This window comes from Entelurus aequoreus, linkage group LG07 (genome assembly GCF_033978785.1).
Source record: "Entelurus aequoreus isolate RoL-2023_Sb linkage group LG07, RoL_Eaeq_v1.1, whole genome shotgun sequence".
Lineage (NCBI taxonomy): Eukaryota > Metazoa > Chordata > Actinopteri > Syngnathiformes > Syngnathidae > Entelurus > Entelurus aequoreus.
Window position 1 is genome coordinate 39,458,654 of NC_084737.1, and position 15,102 is coordinate 39,473,755.

General features: G+C 38.6%; 1 protein-coding gene across 1 annotated transcript in view; it reads right to left on the reverse strand.

Moving 5' to 3' along the window:
• Positions 1-15,102, reverse strand: part of plxnd1 (plexin D1) — a 160,023-nt gene that overhangs the window by 53,816 nt on the left and 91,105 nt on the right. The window contains exons 14-16 of the mRNA XM_062053578.1: positions 6,905-7,010; positions 3,390-3,529; positions 183-362 (exon numbers count right to left, since the gene is read on the reverse strand). Coding sequence (XP_061909562.1) covers positions 183-362; positions 3,390-3,529; positions 6,905-7,010 — 426 coding nt within the window. The remainder of the gene's footprint in view (positions 1-182; positions 363-3,389; positions 3,530-6,904; positions 7,011-15,102) is intronic.

Consider the following 15,102-nt stretch of genomic DNA (forward strand, 5'->3'; position numbering starts at 1 on the left):
TCAGGCTACATAACAAAAATGTGACATACTGTTATGCAATTACTAAGAAATAAATAGACAACCACACATACGGTACAAGCCACTGAGAACAGCTGCTCTGACACAGACTATGCAAGTGGGAAGACACTGCAACAGGAGGGAGTGAGAACTGGTAATCAAGCGGGCTGAGATGTTTCACCAACCTGAGGAAACTCTTATCTGGCTTGATGAAGCTGATAGTGGGGTTCTTCTCATACAGGTATGTGGTGCTCAGTTCCTCACTGTGACAGGCGACGTTCTCAAATTCCACACACACCACCACTGACTCACTGGTTGCCTGAAGAGCTGGAGGCATGGTGCACTCAATGGTGTCATCAGTTTGTCTAAAAGAGGGGCAGGGAGACTTAAACACGGATCCATCCCTCATAAATTGGATTCATTAGTTTTATAAATGTGTCCATCAGAACATCTATTCCATATTTATGGTTTTAAGAAACACAATTTTTTAAGTCTTTCATTTGCAAACACTGTTATGAATATAGTCTCTAACATACCTTTCCCAGCCAAAACATTATGATGACATGCTGATACAAATATAATATAATGATAACACAATTTTGTATGTAGAAAAAAGTCAAACCGTTATCTGGGTTGAAATTCTGACTTATTAAGTTTTCATAAAAAAGTGGTTTGATACATGAGGTAAAATAAAGACAAATTCCAGTGCAGCCATTGTATCTTTAAATAATGACTCATGAGGACTGAAGCATTGTGGGCCCTATTCTTCCGTTTGCACTTAAGTGTTTTTTACGCTCTTGAAGTAACACACGTTTCTTTTATTCATATTCTCCAATACTTGCCCTGCCCACCCCGTGTAAGTGGTGCCCTTGTGTTTAAGTCAAGAATAAAGGTAGCCTCATTAATAATGAGGACGATTTTGCCACAAAGTTTTCATTGGATGTGTGAAAATCATGCAACGTGGAGTTTTACTAAAACTTGTGAATGTCATTGAAATATGTGGAAAAGATAACACTTTAAATTTGAAAAAGCTGTATCAACCAGGCAGCACTAGATGTCGTATATGTGTCGTCATTGTGATGTAGGTTGCGTACGCACACTACAACATGATCTTCTTCCTGGCTTGATGTGAATATTAATCTGTAGATGAAACTTTTTGTTTCACTTGTTATTATAACTACCCTGATCGTTTGTGTGATGTTTAAAGTTATGTTGAGTACAAATAATTGTGAAACCGTGACGCGTCAGGATGAGCTAATGTGTTTGTGTGTGTGTTTTTGTGTGCGAGTGTTTGCGAGAGGGAGTGTGACAATAACTGTCAAAAAAAAAAAAACTTTAATCAATTGATAGACGCTACATTACATATGTGTTTGCTATTAAAAATTCAAACAGTTCAATGAACTACTTGATAGTTAATTCAGAGTGGCATTATGTTCCTTTTATCCTCATTTCAATGGACGTTTCCAGGCATCTCAAATGCAGCGATCAGAATACAAAACCCAAAACCAGTGTCGTTGGCACGTTGTGTAAATGGTAAATAAAAACAGAATACAATGATTTGCAAATCCTTTTCAACTTATATTCAATTGAACAGACTGCAAAGACAAGATATTTAATGTTGGAACTGAGAAACTTACTTTTTTTTTTCAAATAATCATTCACTTATAATTCAATGGCAGCAACACATTACAAACAAGTTGGCACATGGGCATTTTTCCCACTGTGTTACATGGCCTTTCCTTTTAACAACACGTTTGGGAACTGAGGCAACGATTTTTGAAGCTTTTCAGATGGAATTATTTCCCATTCTTGCTTGATGTACAGCTTAAGTTGTTCAACAGTCCGGGGTCTCTGTTGTGGTATTTTATGCTTCATATTGCGCCACACATCAATTTCAGTGGGAGACATGTCTGGACTACAGGCAGGCCAGTCTAGTACCCGCACTCTTTTACTGTTGTAACATGTGGCTTGGCATTGTCTTGCTGAAATAACGTTGTTTGGATGGCAACATAAAGTATGTTGCTCCAAAACCTGTATGTACCTTTAAGCATTAATGGTGCCTTCACAGATGTGTAAGTTACCCATGTCTTGGGCACTAATACACCCCCATACCATCACAGAGGTTGGCTTTTGAACTTTGCGCCTATAACAGTCCGGATGGTTCTTTTCCTCTTTGGTCCGGAGGACACGACGTCCACAGTTTCCCAAAAATTTTTTTAACACTTTTACACTTTGCATCAGTCCATCTTAGATGAGTTCGGGCCCAGCGAAGCCGGCGGGCTTTCTGGGTGTTGTTGATCAATGGCTTTCGCTTTGCATAGTACAGTTTTAACTTGCACTTACAGATGTAGCGACAAACTGTAGTTACTGACAGTGGTTTTCTGAAGTGTTACTGAGCCCATGTGGTGATATCCTTTTTACACTGATGTCAATTTTTGATGCACAACCGCCTGAGAAATCAAAGGTCATGGGCATTCAATGTTGGTTTTCAGCCTTGCTGCTTACGTGCAGTGATTTCTCCAGATTCTTTGAACCTTTTGATGATATTACGGACCGTAGATGGTGAAATCCCTAAATTCCTTGCAATAGCTGGTTAATAAATGTTGTTCTTAAACAATTTGCTCAGGCATTTGTTGACAAAGTGGTGACCCTCGCCCCATCCTTGTTTGTGAATGACTGAACATTTCATGGAAGCTGCTTTTATACCCAATCATGGCACCCACCTGTTCCCAATTAGCCTGTTCACCTGTGGGATGTTCTAAATAAGTGTTTGATGAGCATTCCTCAACTTTCTCAGTCTTTTTTGCCACTTGTGCCAGCTTTTTTAAAACATGTTGCAGGCATCAACTTACAAATGAGCTAATATTTGCAAAAAGTAACAAAGTTTTCCAGTTCGAACATTAAATATATTGTCTTTGCAGTCTATTTAATTGAATATAGGTTGAAAAGGATTTGCAAATCATTGTATTCTGTTTTTATTTATGATTTACACAATGTGCCAACTTCACTGGTTTTGGGTTGTGTAGATTGGATAGTTTCTAGAAGTGTTTTCTCTAATTTTTTTTTCCTGTGGTGTACACTGTATCAAAATTACAAGTGCAATATAATATTTTGCCTTCTTGGGGCGCTGGACTTATTGCAGCCCTAAAAACCGCGTGAGACCAAAAGTAAGTCCATGATATGCGGAAGACCAGATTTAACAAAAACACCCACATTTAAGAGTTTTTCCAACCAAAGCACATATCTTGGATGAAGGCGTGCAGTGACAGATCTAAGTCAAGAGGGGGAATGTTGCACGGCCAGAATCCGCAAAGTTGCGCACATTTTTTCGCTTACAGGTAAGCACAGGGGAGAATAGGGCCCTTGGTGATTAGTGTAAAACCACTACTCACTCTGTGATGGGGCATTCCTGCGTGTTGTTGACCGTCACTCGAACCTGAGAACCGATGCCCAGGTGTTCCCCATTGATAGTCACTCGGGTTCCCCCGGCACGGGAGCCTTTTTTCGGGTGCATGGAGAGCATCTTTGGGACCTGGATGTAAGGAAGAGGAACAACATTTACTGTCACATACAGCGGAAACCTGATATACGAATGCCTGTATTTGCGTCCTTTTCGGTTTACGAACCTTTACATCGCGCCAAATATGCCTCTGTGAGCGAACCATGTCTCGGCGTACGAACACTTCATTCATTCATTTCGCATGCCGCTGGAAGCCATCGGGGGCTGCTGTTTTGATGACATCACTTTCTGTACACGCGGGCATTGCCATTTTAAAGAAGTGCGGCACCCTATGTCATATCCTGTACACACAGGTGCGGCCTTTTCAAAGAGATTCGACAGCGAGTGGCACTTCTGACGTGTTTATTTCCACAATTGTTGTACCTTGCGCCGGTCAGAGTTGTGTGAGCCTGTCTAAGAGATCACTTTGTGTGATCAAAAAACGCTTTAAAATGTGTCCAAACTCTCACAGTCTCGCTGTATAGCTTCAAGTTGCTAGAAAACTGTTTTGGCCAATTAGCCTCTAGCTTGCAGCACTTTTAGTTCAAGGACTTTATCAGCGAAAGGGGATCTGCAGCAAGTCTTTATCTGCGATGAGACTGAAAAAGATGACACAACGGACCTTTATTACAGCAAAAGAGAAAGGACTACTGGGAAATAAGTCGATGAAGGATGGCCAAACACTGCTAGTTTGTGATAACGCTAGCGATGACTACGTGAAACTACTGCTCGTTTATTAATACGAAACTCCCAGAGTGTTCAACAATGCCAAAAATAAGGTACAATTATTTTCCTTGTTTTGTTTTTTATTGTAGCAACATGGTGGTAAACGTTTTGGAGCGCATCATCAAGACTTGTGTGCGTGTTGACATTTAAGGTTGCTGTAATGTTGTGTTGTGTGGATAAAAAATACATTGTTGAGCCTTTATCCCTTTGTTATGTTGGTGTTATATATATATATATATATATATATATATATATATATATATATATATATATATATATATATATATATATATATATATATATATATATATATATATATATATATATATATATATATATATATATATATATATCCATCCATCCATCCATCCATTTTCTACCGCTTATTCCCTTCGGGGTCGCGGGGGGTGCTGGAGCCTATCTCAGCTACAATCGGGCGGAAGGCGGGGTACACCCTGGATATATATATATATATATATATATATATATATATATATATATATATATATATATATATATATGTATATGTATATATATATATATATATATATATATATATATATATATATATATATATATATATATATATATATATATATATATATATATATATATATATATATATATATATATATATATATATACATACACACAGTATACATATATACACATTATAATGTCTTCAATGTGTGTGGTTTTCTACTAAAATAGGGACTTTTGTTAAGGCTAGAACCAATTATTCTTGTTTACATTGATTCTTTTTGGGAACCCTGCTTCAATATATGAACTTTTCGGTTTACGAACCATGTTCAAGAACCAATTCCGTTGGTAAATCGAGGTTCCGCTGTATATACACGGAATGTGGTGCAAGGAGGCTGCACAAGTGTATACAGAAAGGTGGATGTGCCTTGCCCAAGGCTACCACAAACACCGCTATCTGTCCAGCAACTACAATTTGCTCCGTAATGTATTTTCTGGTCCATAATGTGACACTCTTTTTCTTAGGCCAGGTACTTGGAGACTAATTGAAAAGCTCCATACCAGTGACGGCCTTAAAAGCTTTTCACTTGTTAGTAAACATAGGTAAATGATTATCAAACTAGGGTTCCAACTAGTGGTACGCCAAAAAATCACTTGATTAAAGAACAGTGTTCTATTTTCCTAAATTCAAACACAGTGTTACTGTTCAAACTATGCGTAATGTTCTAGTGTCCAAAAATATTAAATACACTTGTTGAATAAAACCTCCGTCTTATATTTAATGACAATGTAGTCCTACTATGCTACTATATTTTAACGTTGGTCATTATGGTGGTACTTGGAGAGCCAAGTGTTTGGTGAAAAAATTTTGAGAACCATTGACAGGGGTCAACAAATACACAATTAGGAGTTATGGGTGCAACATGTGTTGTGGGCTTTAACGTCTATCCCCTTTTATTGTTACCCTGTGGAGGGAAGTCCTAAGTAACAAACAGGAGGCGAATGGCTGAGTAGAAGCCATGACACATAAATACATAGGATATGTTTTCAACAGTTTCTTTTCTCTCAAGCTCGAGAGACAGAACAACTTAAATTGTGCTGGTGGCTCATGAAGCTGACACAAAATATACGTTTTCCTCAATATCTTGTTTTTTCATACTGGCTTAGACAGTTGCTGACTGTAACAACAAGTGCACATGTGAAAAAGAAACTTGAAGCTTGTTCTCACACACAGACAGAGACACACACACACACACACACACACACACACACACACACACACACACACACACACACACACACACACACACACACACACACACACACACACACACACACACACACACACACACACACACACACACACACACACACACACACAAACAACGTGTATACACACACACACACACAAGTTGTGGGGTGAAGATGAATATCCAGCTCTGCAGCTATCCAGCATCAGCATTCCGGCTTCGTCCGAACCCTCTACCCCCTATATGAACCTCGCCTCCGGGGGAAAGCTCTCATGCTCACTGACAGGATTCACTTCCTAAGCGTGCTCATGGAGGAGACCTATTGTATGTTTGGGCGCCTGAGCGGGTGCAAGGAGGCAGATGTTTCCGTCCTGAGGATTGAGGAAGGAGATAGAGGCAAATATCCTGTCTCCTAAACTATTTCCCCTTTCTTCCACTCTCCGGCAGTCAAAATCTTTTAAAGCCGAAAAAGGTTTAATGTTTTATGTATCAAGTAAAATCTAGAGCGGGGTCATTTATCTAAAACTTGTCGTCCCTAGAGCTTGCTCCAATGATGGACTTATTCAGCGTGACTGAATATTAAAATAAGAAGACCCGAGGGGTCTTTATGGGTATTTCCACTCCTGAAAACTCCTGTACTGATGGGAGCCAGCGTGGGTCGAGGTCAATTAACACAATGCTGGCGTGCTCGCTTTGACCGCCGAGCACAGCCGGCGGACATTATTTGTTTTTACTGGCAGCCAGTGCAGAATGACAATGGTGCTTAGTTGCTGCTCAGATAAACGTTTGAAGATTCCCACACACTCGCATTCTTCTGAGCCATAAACCGCATCTGCTAACACTCAGCTGACTCGCTGGGGACGTTTCTCCCGGCGGGGAGCGGGAAACAAGAGAGATGAGAAGAATGCAAAGGGGCGAGAGGAGCGCAAAGATCAGACGCAGGAATACTTACTAAATATGAAAAGCTCTCCTTTGACGCCCCCGTCCCGCTCTGATCCACGTCCACTTGGACGATATCCGTCTTGTCATGTGTAGCTCTCCCAGTGACACACACCAGCCTGCACAATTTAAACAACAATTTTCAATGTTTCTGATATTGGCAATAATTCAGCCTGTCTAACAATGTTAATGAAAACAAAGAGAAAACAATACAAGAAACAGGAAGCGGGGTTAGGATTCCACTAAACGAAGGCACATGACTGATGTTGGACGCCTGCGCTTATGAACTCATTCATCAAACCACATTATATTTACATGTGGAATCCAATAAGCTGTGCAATATTAAGAGATGTAAAGTTCACAGCACCTCGGACCAGATGTGTGCAGCCACACAGGAGGCTTGTTGGCTAGCCTGCTGGCTGTGATTAAGCCTTGTGTCATCAGTGTGCACTCGTCTAATATTAATGACACCGTGCTGCACCCAGAAGCAACAACAATGTGGGGGCAACCCTAAGACAGCTGCTGGGGTAGGAGAGAACAAACATACTTCCGAACTCAACCCGCTCTCAGTTTGACACTTTATGGGCTTATTTAGTCAGGTGCCTGGTGCTTCACTGCTTAGAGATTCTCAGCGCGGGACCGCATGATTGACAGAGGAATTGTGGGGGGTTTACATTTGTGGCGGAGCTGTGGTTCATGTGGGAGGGGCGGGAAGACATGCGGGGGAGTGTAGAATGGGGCTTGGCTGAGGTCGAGCTGTCGAGGGTAAGAGCGGCCCTTTTTAGGAAGAGCTGAGTGTATTTTTAGACCCCTGACAAGCCGAGCTCACAGCTAAGATTATGGCAGCGCTCTTTTGACTGGGCATCCATGGCTCAAGTTTTAGTGGTGTGTTGGCCCAAAGAAATTACATTATTTTTATAACTATGAGATTTTGTTTCTTTCTCATCTGTGATCATTCTAAAGAAATGACACCCACAAGAAGGGATAATGGACTAAAAAATACAAGAGCGCTCCAAGACATTCATCCATGACAATGTTGTTAGGTAAGAGGTCCCTGATGCTGAACTTGAGAAAGAAACAGCTGACTCATCATCTACATCATGATCATTAGGGCTGCAAAATTAATCAACATCAAATCGACATGGGGTTTTAATTGTAACGATAACCTAACCTAATAAGTGGCTGAGGTTTTTTGTTTTTTTTCTCACTCCTCCGTCTTTTGCGAAATTGTCGAGTCTCACGTCACACGTTGTTGGCCTACTGGCCAACCAAAAGTGGTTACAGGAAACAGCAAGCTTGTGTGCACTGCAGCCAGTGTACGAATAACAAACACCACTTGCATTGTATTACTGTGCAGTATTACTGTACAGTGTCTGCTAAAAGTTTTAATGGTGACAGTGTAAAACGGCTGAAGGAAATTCTCCCGTGACAGCAGAAGGAGGTCAACTTAGTTTGAAACATGTGGCCGTGGACGATGATGATGCTACGACAAGCAGCCAAAGATGGTGCAATCAAACATGTGGGCTCTGTACCGAGGATGTCGTTGTGGCTTGTGCAGCCCTTTGAGACACTTGTGATTTAGGGCTATATAAATAAACATTGATTGATTGATTGAACATGGAAGATGTACACATAAACCCTAGTCTACAAGTAAAATGAGTTTTTTTACTCATCATTTTAGCAGTTTTATGCAATCAAACAAATACAATCTAAAAATCTAATCCTATTTAAAACTAAAATTGAATCTCTATTGCAATTTTAGGCAGACTTTTTTTTCCCCTCAAAATCCTGCAGCCCTAATGATCATGCACTTTATGGACTTTGTTTGGTATAATGTGGAACAGTCACACTTTACCTTTATTAATAACAAGTCTACCATTATTTGGCATTTATTTCTGCATTGGTGGAAGTTGTTTATTTATTTTCACTGTATTTTGAAATTGTGTCTCAGACAGGTGATTCTTGTGTCAGCTTGGCATCTTTAAAACGCTTCCATTAAAAGAAAAAATATGATAAATATGTTTTGAATGGCATCCAAACCCGAACCTCAGTAGCATAATACCAACCACATATGTAAATAAGAAAACAAATAACCATTAAAATCATCTTAACCAACTTTCGCTGACAGCCTTCAGTTAATACATTCATTAATTACAAGAGCATCATTACATAAGCGTGTCTAATATTGCTTTGAAATTAGGCTGTCAGTCATGGACTACTGCATCATTTCACATTTAGACAGAGACACGACCAACATTAAATACATCCAACCTGCAGGTCTGAAACCTGATACAGAAATCATCTACACGTAGAATCACGTCACGTGATATCTGCTTTTCAGCAACAGAAATCTATTGAAAGAGTTACAATGGTGAAATCAGTCAGTTGCCTTCAAGCAATACTCTGTGTGCTGGACGTGATGATAATGCACTAGAACCCCAAATAAATGATATGCACACTCCAAATAGAAGCAGACAGGACCAAGACTGACCCCTGAGCCACATTCCTGCACTGCTGGGATGTTATTGGCTTCAGAGGGTGATGTTTTGGCTAGTTGTGAAGATGCCTCCGATCATTTCCCTCGAGTGGATGATGAAGATCATCAACAATCAGGTCTGCGTGCATTTGTTTGATGGCGTGTTGTCTGACTCTGACTAAATGGACAGGGTGAGGGCACCTCAATGAGGATGATAATGAGGGCAATCCGGGGTGAATATCCAGAGAAGCACTCCAAGAAATGAGGCACATCTCAACTTGACTGTGCCGTTAATTAAAATGTTGACACCTGACAAGTGTGCCGTTTCCTTTTGCTACCCAGATGTGAACTCTCACCTCTCTGCGCACACACGCACCTGTCTCAACACAGATGAGGTTACTTGTGCAAGTGTGTGTTTCTAGAGGCAAAGGTTTGAAATTCAGATTGTGCACACTTTAGGTGAAATGTGGACATTAAGTTGGTCTTTAAAGTTGTTAAAGTGGAAGGCAGAGGCTTTAAGTTAATGTGATGACAGAGGATCACATCCAATTACATCAAGCAGCCAGCGTACACGCTCGACATGCTGACACTGTTGGATGCGGTGACATGTTATGATTTGTTGAGGATACGCTTTGCTGTCATAACAAGCAGCCAATGAAAATTGACGATACAAGATGAGATCATCCCTGGAGTGAAATGCGATTCGCTGTGTGTTGTACATATGCATTCTGGGGGAATGTTTTCTGCAACCAGATTGACAGTTTGGACCCGCAGGTCACACCCACGCCGGTTTTAACGCAATGACTGGCTTCACTGAAGCGCGACCAGATAAACAGTTCCATTTGAGCTCCTCATAGCAAGAAGTTTGCATGTAACTGTAGAGTGGCTGACTTCCACTCAGCTCTGTTATGACGGCCGGCCCTGCAGTCTCCATGGTTACGGTGTGATAGTCCCTGAGCTACTCAGTCATCTAAAGTAAGAGGTGAGCTGCATACCAATTGTCATGAATGTACCATAACTGAATAACAAAAATAAGCAAGCAATGACATGGTTTATTCATCCATTTTCTTTACCTCATTAAGGTCATCTGTGAGCTGAAGCCTATTCCAGCTGATTTTTGGTGGTCGCCAACCAATCACAGGGCACATATATAAGAACAACCATTCACACTCATGTTCACACCTATGGACAATGTAGAGTCACCATTTAATCTAACATGCATATTTTTGGAATGTGAGATGAAACATATTCACAACTAGCCAAAACCTCGCCCTGTGAAGCCAATAACATGTGACTCAGGGGTCAGTCTTGGTCCTGTCGGCCCCTGACCACTTGCCTGCCCAGTGAAACTTGCATGCAATAATGGAGGAGAACATGCAAACTTCAGAGAGATGCCCAGACAGATAGTCTTATGACTGTGTGAGTGAATTTTTTTTTTTTTTAGGGCTGTCAAACGATTAAAATATCTATCGCGATTAATCGCATTTTAATAGTTAACATAGTTAACTCAAAATTATCGCAGAAAGATATAATTTTTCGTCATTAGAAAGTGTACCCTGTACAGATCATTTTTAAGTTTTTAATACCACGACTGGACAATGAATTTGCTTTAATTATATATTTTTAAACATTGTGCTTTTTGAAACAGCTCAACACAAAAAGGATATAGACACGCTTTTAAAGAGAATTTAAAAAAATACCTGCAGTATGTTGGTCTCTTGCCAGAGTTTGTATTTTGTAGGAATACAGAATTTGTATTCCTACTTTAGGAGCACCTGCATATAAAATGAGAGGAGCTACACTTCCATGTTTAGATAGCAGCTTCACGCATTGGAATTACCTGATGTGGAATGCAGAGGGCAATGGCAGGCATGCCTGTAGTATTAAACCAAGTCTCAGTGGTAGCAAAGAAGAAGACGAGATTGTTCAAAGACAACCTTCCTCCGTCATATGGCCGCCGCTATTACAATACAATTAATTTCAATCTGCCAGAAGACATTTATTTAGGTAGAAATATCACAGAATAACACAGAATAACAGAATAGCATGATGGCATTGTAAGACAATTTTTCGTTGTTTAGTTGGTTAGACCGGATGTGAAGCGTAGCGTTGTTATTGTGAAGCCGCCAACCGGACATCTGTGATTGGTATGAGAAAAGACTTGAAATATTTTGACGAAAATCTCAGATAAAACTTTATACTTTGACTTTATATTTCCTCTCTACTGTCTTTTTTTCTGCTGGGCTTTTATGCCATTTTACTAAAGCAGTTCGAGTAATAATCTACATTTTATGTTATAAAAGCACTGAACTGTAATCCAAACATGGACGTGAAACACCTCTTCACTCCAAGCAGTAATGCGCGCTCAGCGTTTGCAATTGAAGGTAAAATTGTCTAGTCTTGTCCGGAGAATGACTTGCCATGGCTTTGGAGCTGAGCTTTCCGTCAGGTGCCCCTTTCTCTGTGTAGTTCTGCTAGCTATTTTCAAGCCTGTGGCTCACCAGTAACTGGACACCATGACACATGTCCCCAAACTACGGAACGGACCGAGGGTCAAAAATATTAATCGAGCGTTAAAAAAATGATAGCCGTTAAAGGAAATTATAGTTAACGCATTATTATCGCGTTTACTTTGACAGTCCTAATTTTTTCATTTCGTGTCTGAGTTGCATTTAGAGACCTCAACATTAGGTACACCTGCAGTTTAAAAATGTATATAAAAGATAGCTTCATATTACAAAATCTTAGTAGACATATTGCTTACCAGTTAGATACACCTACACTCAAAGTTCGAAATAGTGCGGTCCCATAACACTACGCTCGATATAACGCGGCCGTGGCATGGACCCTGATCTTTCGCTCGTTGTTTTTCAATCGTGTTGTTTTTAACCAAATTATTGCATATTTACAAACTTACACAATAAATCCAGAAAAAAGGATTAAAAAAAAAAAAAGAAAATAACAAAACATTGATCCACTGATGTCCAGTACTACTGGTGGATAGTGCCCGCCTCATTCTGTGATGTGGGAGCACAATCCACCATTCACTTCACATCACGTGGGGGCACTATCCACCAAGCAGGGTTAGGCAGCCGAACTACGAGCATAACTTTAAAATAAAAAAGGGTAAAAAAGTAAGGATTGCTATATAAGGCAATCTTAGTAATAACGCAATCAGTATTTTATGGGCCCCACCGACCGTGGTATATAAAACTTTGACTTTACATCACAGAATATATTTAGTATAAATTCCTTGACTGTCATGACAGTATATACAGTATTTATGGAAATGCCTATACTCTACATCCTGTAAATGCAATGCATACTTTTATAAGACACATTTATATATATATATATATATATATATATATATATATATATATATATATATATATATATATATATATATATATATATATATATATATATATATATATATATATATATATATATATATATATATATATATATATATATATATATATATGTTAGGGCTGTGAATATATATATATATATATATATATATATATATATATATATATATATATATATATATATATATATATATATATATATATATATATATATATATATATATCTTGGGTGTCCCAAGATTCGATTCAATATTGATTCTTGGGGTCACGATTCGATTCAAAATCGATTTTTTTTTTCCAATTCAACACGATTCTCGATTCAAAAATGATTTTTTTCCCGATTCAAAACGATTCTCTATTCATTCAATACATAGGATTTCAGCAGGATCTACCCCAGTCTGCTGACATGCAAGCAGAGTAGTAGATTTTTGTAAAAAGCTTTTATAATTGTAAAGGACAATGTTTTATCAACTGATTGCAATAATGTAAATTTGTTTAAACTATTAAATGAACCAAAAATATGACTTATTTTATCTTTGTGAAAATATTGGACACAGTGTGTTGTCAAGCTTATGAGATGCGATACAAGTGTAAGCCACTGTGACACTATTCTTTTTTTTTTTTTTTTTTAATAAATGTCTAATGATAATGTCAATGAGAGATTTTTAATCACTGCTATGTTGAAATTGTAACTAATATTGATACTGTTGTTGATAATATTCATTTTGTTTCACTACTTTTGGTTTGTTCTGTGTCATGTTTGTGTCTCCTCTCAATTGCTGTTTATTGCAGTTCTGAGTGTTGCTGGGTCGGGTTTGGTTTTGGAATTGGATTGCATTGTTATGGTATTGCTGCGTATTGTTTTGTTGGATTGATTAATAAAAATAAAACAAATAACAAATTATATATATATTTAAAAAAAAAAAAAAAAAAAAAAAAAAAAAAAAAAGAGAATCGATTCTGAATCGCACAACGTGAGAATCGCGATTCGAATCCGAATCGATTTTTTCCCACACCCCTAATATGTATATACACATATATCATACTGAGAGATGTTCCTATTGTTTTATGTCTCATGTTAACTACAAAAGACAATCAGAACAGCTGCCCTTTATCACTGTCTTGTCTAGGCTTCTCTAGATTGTAAAGGTAAAAGATTGGCAATATCAAATGAAAAAGCATGTTTATCTCATATGACTTGTTTTGCATTATTTTAATAGTGAGTGTCGTTGCTCAGCTGAATGTAACCTGAAGTAGATTTGTGTTGCTGTTTTATCACCCTTGCTTCACCCAGTCAATAAGTGTGGCTGGTGAAATAATGAGGCAGGTGGAGATTTGTTTTCTCTTTTTAAGAGACATACTTTGCACATAACTGAGACATTCTCACATCAATGCCCATCATGCCCCTGGCCACTGACAATAACTGTCAGACATGTGGGTTACCATGACAACATGCTGTTGTACATATCATCTAATCAGATTTTAACAGTTTTACAAACAGATTTTGCCATCAAATCTTCTATACCACCGGTGTCAAACTAAAGGCCTGGGGGCCAGATCTCGCCCACCACATAACTTTTTAAGGCCTGCGGAAGCCAGGAAATAATGTGTGTCAATAAACTTATTCTTTCTTACAAAATGTATTTGTTTTTTCTATTTTGACAGGAACAATGCATGTACTGCATGCAATTGCTTATCAGTTAACGTTTAATATGTAAACAAGCAACCAATATAATGTTATCATATATATTGCAAACATGTTTTTGTTTAAGTAAAAATAAATACTTAAATATCTGCTTGACTTATTATTTCAGAGCAAGTTATCCATCAAATTTTACACAAAAAATCCTAAATCAAATGCATAGCTAATTGTATAATAAAATGAAAGGCGATGATACATGTATATTTATGTACAGTGGAACCTCGATTTATGAACCCCTCTTTTATGCAAACTTTTTTATTTATGTTTTTATACGAACCTTATCTCCATGCACAAACCTTTTATCCACCTATTGTGTGCCAGCAGTGCAGCCATTGTGGGCGGGTTGATCGATCTCCGGTGCTCATTCACTCAGCAGTGCAGTGCTGTCATTAGCTACTGTGCTACTTTGTGTGCTTTTTAATGTTTTTTTTTGCCGTTTTACAAAATGTTTCTCGTTTTCCTAGTTCAATATGAGTCCAAAGAAAGCAATGGACAAGCAATGTGTGGTTTGAAACATTCAGAAAAAATGCACAGCTTTGTTGACGCTGCCTCCCACCTCCCCCTACCTGTCCACTTAACCAACAAGGTTAAGTGGATTTTTAGTGGATTTTTTTTAATTTGCCACCTCTACTGAGGTGAAATTATGACGCATTCAATCT